Raw genomic sequence first — 8,905 nt, 5'->3', positions numbered from 1 at the left:
TGCAGATGAAAAGTCCTACTCGGTTCAGAGTTTTAAATGAGTGAGTTTCTTTTGCCCATGGGAATCTTTTATCCAAGTGTGAAATGAAGCCGCCGGGAATGCCAGTGTGCCTCGGAGGCCTGCCCCTGGCTTCATCACCGCCTCTCCCCCTCCCTCACGCGATTCCCTGCTCCCCGCAGCCCCGCTGGGACTCTACTTCTCCAGGGACGCTTACTGGGAGAAGCTGTACGTGGACCAACCGGCCGGGACGCCCCTGCTCTACGTGCACGCCCTGCGTGACGCCCCCGATGAGGTGCCCAGTTTCCGCCTCGGCCAGCACCTCTACGGCGCCTACCGCAAACGGCTGCACGGGAACGACTGGATTCGCATCCAGGAGGACACGGGCCTTCTCTACCTGAACTGGAGCCTGAACCACAGCTCCTGGGAGAAGCTCAACATACGCAGTAAGGTTGCCCTTCCCCGCCTCCTCCCCCCATGCCCACGGCGCACCCACGCTGAGGCTCAGGGGGGACTCTGCTGTGTGAGAGTGAAGGAGACTGACCTGGGGAGGGAGCCAGGACAAGTTTTGGGGCAGCTGATGGCCCTGGGCCTTCTCCTGCTTCCAGGACTTGGAAGGACCTGAGTGAAGGATGGGGTGCTCCCTCCACAATGGACCCAGATGCCTTTACCGGTTAACAAGGTTTGGGGCTACGAGAGAGGGTTACGAGGGGCTGGAAAAGCCCAAGGTTTCCATTTAGCAAATGATCTGGCACTTGCCGGGGAAGCAGCACGTTTCTCAGAAAGCCTGTCTCGCCGTCAGCAGAAGCTGCTCTTGGCACCTGCTGGGGACCTGGCTCAGGTGCCAGAGAGGAGAGTGGAGCAGATGGAAGATCTGGCCAGGCCCTCAGAGCAGGGGTCAGAGCCCGGTGGAGGCCATGCGTGACCCTGGTGCAGGCAAGGGAAGGTGTGAAGCAAGCAGGGTTGTGCCTTGTGGCACAAAACGGTGATTGCACACCCAGTAGGTCCCCGCTGGACCCTCACACCAGCCCTGAGCTGCCGTGCGCGGGTGAGAGGCAGGCAGCTTATGAATACCCGTGGGTGTCACTGCCCCGCAGGGCAGAATGACTGCACCCATTTGCCAAGTGAAGTGAGGGTCCCCAAGTAAAGAGGGCAGCCCAGACAGTTGCTGGAGGAGGTGGTATCTGAGACGGGTCTTGTTTATGCACACAGTTGCCATCATCTTCATCCCAAGGCCCCTGGGGGGACTTGAGGAGCAGGGCTTGGGGTGGACGCCGGAGTGGAAGTTGCTACGGGCACCGTCTCATCGGCGGCCTCTTCAGGAGAGCAGCCCCGTGCACTGCTGGGGCCGGCAGGGGAGAACGCATACACACATTTCAACAGGGAACATTTATACAGAGAATTACTAACCATGACGGGGGACTGGCAAAAAAGACACAGGCTAGTGAGAGGCAAAGAGAAGTCATGAGTATGGAGACGTAAGGGGCAGCCACTGCCCTCTGCTGAGAGAAGGGGTTCAAGAGAAGTCCCCCACCGAGCTGAGGTCCAGACCTCATTCGAAGGGGAGTCACTGTGGTGCCTCCATCATGGAATTCGCTGGAGATCCCACCTCTAGGTGCAAGGTACTCTGTCCACAGCGTGTGTCTCTGCCGGGGCTCCTTGATGAAGCTGCCGGGGAGGGTGTGGAGGCCCCGGGAAGCCCTCCACCTGGGGCTAGACCCAGCCAGGGCCCCCCTCTGAGGGCAGTGTTTGAGCTGAGACCTGACTGACAGGAAGGGTTGGCCCGTGATGAATCTCTAGGCAGAGGAAGCAGACGGACCCCAGGTCCAGGCAGTGGGGGGCAGCAGGAGGTGACAGCCAGGTCAGAGCTCAGCAGGACCCGAGGACCACAGTGGGGACTGGACTTTACACCCCCTGGAGCTCCCGCCTCCCCTTCCTGCTCCACGCCACCTGGAGGTGTGACTGACACCCCTGGCCCTGACCGCTCTCTCTGCAGATGGCGGCTTCCCCCAGCTCACCGTCTACCTCCAGGTCTTCCTGTTGCCCACACCCCTGCGTGAGGGCGAATGCCAGTGGCCAGGCTGTGCCCGCATCTACTTTTCCTTCATCAACGCCTCCTTCCCGGCGTGTGGCTCCCTCAAACCCCGGGAGCTCTGCTTCCCCGACAGGGAGCCCTCCTTTCGAATTCGGGAGAACTGGCCTCCGGGCACCTTCCACCAGTTTCGCCAGCTGGCAGTGCAGTTCCTCTGCCCCAACATCAGCATGGCCTACAGGCTCCTGGGAGGTGAGTGCGCGCCTCACGGCCCTTCCTCGGTGCCTGCTGGGTGCCAGGCACAGGGACGTGAGCCACCACCCCGTCCGTCCGTTCCTCTCACATTCCAGAAGGTCTGCTGTGTGCCTGCAGTGGGCCAGGCACTGTGCGAAGGGCTAAGGAGGTGACAAACCTGCAGAAGCCCAGCCTGGGGCTTCCGTTCCTGTGGAGGATAGAGAGCACCCGTGTACTGAGGCATCAGGCAGCCTAAGCCAGGAGAATGGAGCGGTGCAGCTGCTGTCTGCAGCCGGGTGGCCAGGGACGGAGGCACTGGAGCCGTGGCAGGAGTGCCACGGGGGGTGGTGGGAGGACTCCATGGAGGGGATGTGCTGTGCGTGACGGGAGGTCAAGATTGCACGAGGGCAGAGAAGTTTCTGGGGAGCAGCCTGGGCTGCCCACGGAGGGACTGGGGAGTCGTAGAAGGCTTTCGAGGGGGGCATTGACAGGACCTAACTTACCTGTAAAGGCTTAGTCTGGCTGCTGTGTTAGGGATGATGGGGTGGGGCGGTTTAGGAGGATGAGGACAGGAGGAGGGTGTAGCCCGGGCGGGCAGCAGGCTCTGCCGGGTGTGAAGGAAGGTCCGCAGGACTTCCCGATGAGCTGCCTGTGGGTGCAGAGGAGAAGAGGAGCCCAACATGCCCTCCCTGCTGGCCTGCTCACCCATAACGGCCCCTCCCTGCTGGCCTGCTTGCCGCCAACTGGCTGTGATCCCCGTGCAGGTGAAGGGGGGTGGCTGAGTGGACACGTGAGAAACCATTTAAAGACAAGGAACAGGCACTGAAAAAGGACACGGCGGCTGGACTGCTCGTCCGCGGAACCTGGGTTCACACCAGGGGTATCACTCTGTACTAACGTCAGAGGAATCTCGGTGAAATAAAAGCCGTCCTTCACACTGCCCGTCCTTGCATCTGTCCGGGGCAGGGATACAGATCTTTGCAAGACTGTCCCAAAGCACATGGTTTAGCGCGCTGCTCCTTCTGGCTGAGAATCACATAACTAAACTTTGTTGAGCATGATTTTTGTAACCATAACAGTAGAGGGAAACAGTGTATGATACGCACTCCCCACATGTGTCATCCACATGTTACTATGTGGCTCTGATGTGAGAGACCTGTGATTTCCCACCAAGCGGTGGTGACGTCACCCTCCGTGCTGACCCCCCAGCCCTCAGTGTTCCCCGTCTCCGGGTTTTCCTGGAGGATGAAATCCCAGGACAGACTTGGGTTGGAAAGTGTGTTGTCATTACTGGCCCTCCCCGCGCTGGGTTTCAGGAGGATGCAGGAGTCACTAAATGCACAGCTGTGCCTGGCGAGAAGCAGGCGTGTTAGTCTCGTCCGCTCGTCCTCTGGTGGGGAAACTGAGGCACCCAGCGACCAGCCTCCAGCCAGCCAGCCAGCCAGGGGCTGTAGAACAGGATGCAAACCTGGCAGTGGAAATAGCGTGTGTTGACAGCAAATCCCTCACTAGTTGTCCCCTGTGTTGTTTTCTAGTGGTGGGATTCTGCCTTGACTTCTCACATGCTCTAAAATGAGCACGTTTTACTTCCATCATTAAAAAAACAAACAAACTAACATTTTTTTTGAAAAGCAGCAAATTCTGGCAGCTGGATCTCTGGGCCTGCAGCCTGGCTGAGCTGATGCCAGCCACAGCCCAGGCCAGGAGGGCAAAGGGGCGGTGATGAGGATGGGACCTGAGGCGGGCCTCCCAGTCCTCGTCCTCCATCAGCACCACTGATGGCTGCAGGCACAGGAAGCTCACGAGCACACAGTCCTGCAGACGGTGTCCCTGCTGAGCCACAGCGCCGCTCCCCTGCACCGCGCCTGCTGGGCCCTGGGAACGCAGCGCAACCTGTCCCCAGCCCGGGGTCACACTGGGGGTTCCTGGTCTGCTTTGCACAGGTGAGAACCTGCCCTTCCGCTGCGCCTCCGACAGCCTAGAGGTGAGCACACGGCGGGCCCTGGACCGCGAGCGCCAAGAGAAGTATGAGCTGGTGGCTGCCTGCACAGTGCGCATGGGCGCACGCGAGGTGGAGGAGGTGATGGTGCCCTTCCCCGTGACTGTGTACGACGAGGACGACTCAGCGCCCTCCTTTCTGGATGGTGTTGACACCGCCAGTGCCGTCGTGGAGTTCAAGCGGAAGAAGGTGTGTCCCCGTGTGCTTGCCCGTTGTCTGTCGGCCCATCTGTTGAGTGTCTGTTTCTCCATCCAGCCATCAGCCTGACCATCCCTCTAGTTTTTCGTGTCAGTTGTCAGGGCATTCTGCCTGCCTCCAGGGTAACCCGGCCAGCTCCCAGCGGGCTCCTGACTGGGGTGGCCAGGGCCCTGGGGACACAGTCTGTGTTCCAGCAGGCGGATGAGGCTAAGGACCTGCCTCTGGGGGCAGACATGTGCCCCCAGGAGGGGAGAGGAAAGCAGCTAGCTGGACGGAGCTCCCTTCCACCAGCACTCAGTCTGCACGGGGTGGGGCGGGAGTGCTTCCAGGCCCCTGGAGCGTAGGTAGCCACAGGTGGAGAAAGGCAGGACTGGGGGCTCTGGGGTCTGCCCCGCCCATCCTAGCCCCACCCCTCTCAGGTGCACAGGTGGAGCGTGACTGCCACCTGCTGGGCTTCAGGCTGTCCTGCATCCACCCGGCTGGCAAACACTGCGGCAGGGTGGGCAGGGGGTGTGTAGTCTGCCTGCCTCTCTGGGCACCGCAGGACGGGGTTTGGTGAGGAAAGCACATCTGGTGAGGAAATTCCCCTGACTCTGGCAGGCGGCCTTGGGGTGACCGTAGGGAATTCCGTTAGCAGAGACGTCCTGTGAGGTTGCTTGAAGCCGTCCTCACAGCCCTCTCCAGCCTGGGGTCCAGAGGCTTGGAGGGGAGCATTCTGGTGTACACCTGGGCTGGGCTCCGGCGCCGCCGTGTATCGCCCTGTGACACTGAGCTAACGCTCCTCCCTGCGGGGCTGGCTCGGGGGAGAGGAGCATTCGCCGTGCTCTGCAGGGACCTGGCTGGGGCGCGTCAGCAGAGCACCGGGCATCTGCTCTCACCCACCTTTACAGGAAGTCTGTAGCTTCCTACCACGCCTGTTGCACAGGTGAGGTGAGCACAGTGGCCCGGGAAGGGTGACTGGGCCAGTTAGGCAAGTGGCCCTGGGGGGACTTGAACTCAGGTCAGTCTGTCCGAGAGCCAGCTCTGTGCATGCCTAGTCCACCTGCAGGGCACGTGCCCTCCCTCCGCTCGGGCTGCAGGAGATCTGACTGGCATCTCCTGTTTCCTGCAGGGCACTGTGGTGGCCACCCTGCATGTCTTCGATCCGGATGTGGTGCCAGCGTCCGGGGAGCTCCTGAGGCGGTACACAAGCACGCTGCTTCCCGGAGATGCCTGGGCCCTCCAGACCTTCCGTGTGGAGCACTCACCCAATGAGACCTTGGTCCAGGCCGACGGCAGTTTCATCCGGGCAACGGTGCATGACTACAGTAAGAGGCTGGGTGTGGCCTGAAGGGCCCCAGGAAACCGGCAGCCCCTGTTCCTGGCCAGGGAAGCCCCCTGCACACACTGACACCGAGCCTGGCCCTCTGAGCGCCAGACAGCCCTCTGCCCAGCCCCCATCTCTGCTGGGCTCACTGCAGCCACTGTGGTGGTTTTTACAAGCTGCTCTCCCTTCTTGAGCTGCCCCCTGGATGCCCCTGTCAGGGCCCCATCACCTCTCCATGCTGACCTTGCCTGGGCTCACTGCCCACTACACGTCATTGCCTAAGTCCTTCCTCCGACCCTGGCACCTACTTTGCTGCCCTTCAAGTGGCTGTGTGCCCGGGGCTGATCACCGAAGATGTTATTAACTTAATAGTAGCATCCTCTCAGAGTGTTCCCAGTTCACTATTTTTTTTGGAGTGAATAAGAACTTGTGAAAGCACAAACATTTCTTAATTAGATGAAGTTAGAAATGCATGCTCATTTGGAACAGAAGGGGACCATAAGAAAATGGGAGTTATCCTTCAAAACTTCCAAAATTTATTTAGTTATTTGAGTCAACAGCACCTTTTGGTACTCTACTGAACAAAGTTACTTTGATTAGGCTAAGGAATCGAATTGAGTTTAATGTATGTGCTGGACCTCAGCATATCTCCACTCTTCCTAGTTTTCTGTCTTCATTGGTTATGTGCTTTGAAGTAGTCTGGATTAGAAACTTGGCTATCTTTCGACTAGGTGAACAGAATAACACTAGTGTCGTGCAAGAGCCAAGAAAAATTAATCTTAATATTTTCATGAGATTAGTATGACCCTGAGTTCATCTAAAGCACCAAGTTTTGTAACTGTTTTTCTGTCGAGTAAGACTCCCTCCACGTTCTGAGTGGAGTAGGGTTCGGTATGTGAAAGAGGAGCCGCACAACAAATGAGAGAAAAAGACACGAGATAATTTTGCAATATTGGGGGACCAGGCGGCAAGTCCCGAAGGACTTCCTTCCTTGCTCAGGCCTCACCAAGCTTTTATTGATTCTGGGATGGACCCATAGCATAGCCCTTAGGCAGGTGACCCCTGGCAACAGGCAGACTAACCCATCAGCAAGGATTTACATAATAAATGGGGGAGTAGTTTCAGCTACCACTGACTGGACAAACAGAGGTGGCGCCTAGCTCTGACCTTTGCTAGGGCTTCAAAGGCACCCAGCCTTTGGGGGATTTCGGGGGGTTCTCTGTCTATGCTTATCAGATAGTGAAGGCAATAAACAGTTTCCCACAGAAGGGTTCCTAGGCCTGGGGGAGGTGGGAGTCCAGCCCCACTGGAGGCTGCTGCTGTCCAGAGTTCTCGGTGGGGAGGGGACAGGAGGGCCAGCGCAGCCTGCCCAGGGCCTCAGTGGTGCCAGTCTTGACCTCTTGTGTGCCCACACATCACACACACAGTCCCAACACACACCACACACACATTCACATACACACCTCATGCACATACCTCATACATACACACCACACACATACACGCCACACACATACCCCACCCACATACTCCATACATACACACTCTACACGCACCCCACACACACGCTGCACACGCATGCTCCATACACACACACTGCACAAATACATATCCTCACACACACATACATACTCCATATATACCCTGCACACAGACACACACATACCCATACATGTGCGCACGCTCGCTCACACACACATATTTCGTACATACAGTACTTTCCAGCTCAGTACAACAGCTAACATTTAAATAGGGGTTCTAACATGTTGCCAGCCGCCAGGTCTGTTACCTGCCCACCATGTGTGTGTGTGTGTGTGTGTGTGTGTGTGTGTGTGTGTGTGTGTGAAGGTACGTGTTTGAGAGAGAGAGAGAGAGAGAGAGAGAGAATGTACGTGTTGTCAACCGTGTGCGTGTATGGGCAATGTGTGCACCTGGGAGGAGGCGTGCAGTGGCCTGAGCCGTCATCACCATGCCCCCTCCCCGCAGGGCTGGTCCTCAACCGCAGCCTCCCCATCTCGGAGAGCCGCACCCTGCAGCTGGCTGTGTTGGTCAATGACTCCAGCTTCCAGGGCCCTGGGGAGGGCACCCTCCTCCTCCACTTCAACGTGTCGGTGCTGCCGGTCAGCCTGCGCCTGCCCAGTGCCTACTCCTTCACCGTGAGCAGGCGGGCCCACCTCTTTGCCCAGGTGAGCCTTCAGCCCACTGCCAGCCTGGCCGGGATGTGGAGGGGTGGGGAATCCCTCAGTGTGGGGCACTCTTGGGGTGGGCACTCTGTCTAGCAGATTGCAAGCCAGGCCGGGGTGGGTGACACCCCTCCCTGGGCTAATAAGTACACGGAGTGGCCCAGGAGGAGCCACGGGGGGGAGGGGAGGGGCACAGAGCCTCTCTCTTCTCCGTTATCTTTAAGTTTTGTCCTCTCCCTTGTTAGTATCTATAAGACAGCTTTGTACGAGGGCAAGAGCAGTGCCAAGCAGATATGTGTATGCTGACTTGGAGAGACGTTCCTGGTGGGTTAAGTGAAAAAGTGGTTTGCAGAAATGTTGGTCACATAGCTCCACATGTCCAAAAACCCGTCTTCATGGATGGGCCTTATTACCGGGGTGGGGAGGAGGGAGGGGGCCGCTGCCACTTCCCTTCTGTAAGCACATTTGCACTTGCCACAGGCACAGAACGATTAGAAGTGGAAACAATTAGAGTCGGCAGTATTCCTAAAAGAAGACGAGTCAAACAGCGCTTAGCATGTTGGTGCAGTTCTTTCTAGAATGTTTCGTGTGAGCACTTTTTATTTTATTTTTTATTACATTTTTATTGATTTCAGAGAGGAAGGAACAGGGAGAGAGAAAAACATCAGTGATAAGAGAGAATCATTGATTGGCTGCCTCCTGCACGCCCACAAGGGAATTGAATCATGACCTCCTGGTTCATAGGTTGATGCTCAACCCCTGAGCCATGCCAGCCAAGCATCCCCCAGTAATCTTGAAGTACAAGTGATGCTTTTGGATGGGGGTGTACCCCAGTGTAGCTCTCTGCTACAATCCCTACCACATCCCCCATTTCCCATATCAGATGTTTGTTGCTTATGTTTGAGTCTTATCTTCTGGGTTGGACTAGAAGCTCCTGGAGGGCAGCTGGGAGTTCC

At 57.6% G+C, this 8,905-nt stretch overlaps 1 protein-coding gene across 1 annotated transcript in view; it reads left to right on the top strand.

Moving 5' to 3' along the window:
• Nucleotides 1-82: 82 nt before the first annotated feature.
• LOC102772838 (proto-oncogene tyrosine-protein kinase receptor Ret) overlaps nucleotides 83-8,905 on the top strand; it is a gene marked incomplete at both ends in the record, with an annotated part of 10,784 nt that continues 1,961 nt past the window's right edge. Inside the window, 5 exons of the mRNA XM_006756904.2 lie at nucleotides 83-443; nucleotides 1,994-2,281; nucleotides 4,207-4,451; nucleotides 5,572-5,767; nucleotides 7,753-7,952. Coding sequence (XP_006756967.2) covers nucleotides 83-443; nucleotides 1,994-2,281; nucleotides 4,207-4,451; nucleotides 5,572-5,767; nucleotides 7,753-7,952 — 1,290 coding nt within the window. The remainder of the gene's footprint in view (nucleotides 444-1,993; nucleotides 2,282-4,206; nucleotides 4,452-5,571; nucleotides 5,768-7,752; nucleotides 7,953-8,905) is intronic.

Source organism: Myotis davidii, unplaced genomic scaffold (assembly GCF_000327345.1).
Source record: "Myotis davidii unplaced genomic scaffold, ASM32734v1 scaffold2914, whole genome shotgun sequence".
In the NCBI taxonomy this organism is placed as follows: domain Eukaryota; kingdom Metazoa; phylum Chordata; class Mammalia; order Chiroptera; family Vespertilionidae; genus Myotis; species Myotis davidii.
Note: the sequence above shows the minus strand (reverse complement) of the source record. Positions and strands in the feature narration are given on the sequence as shown.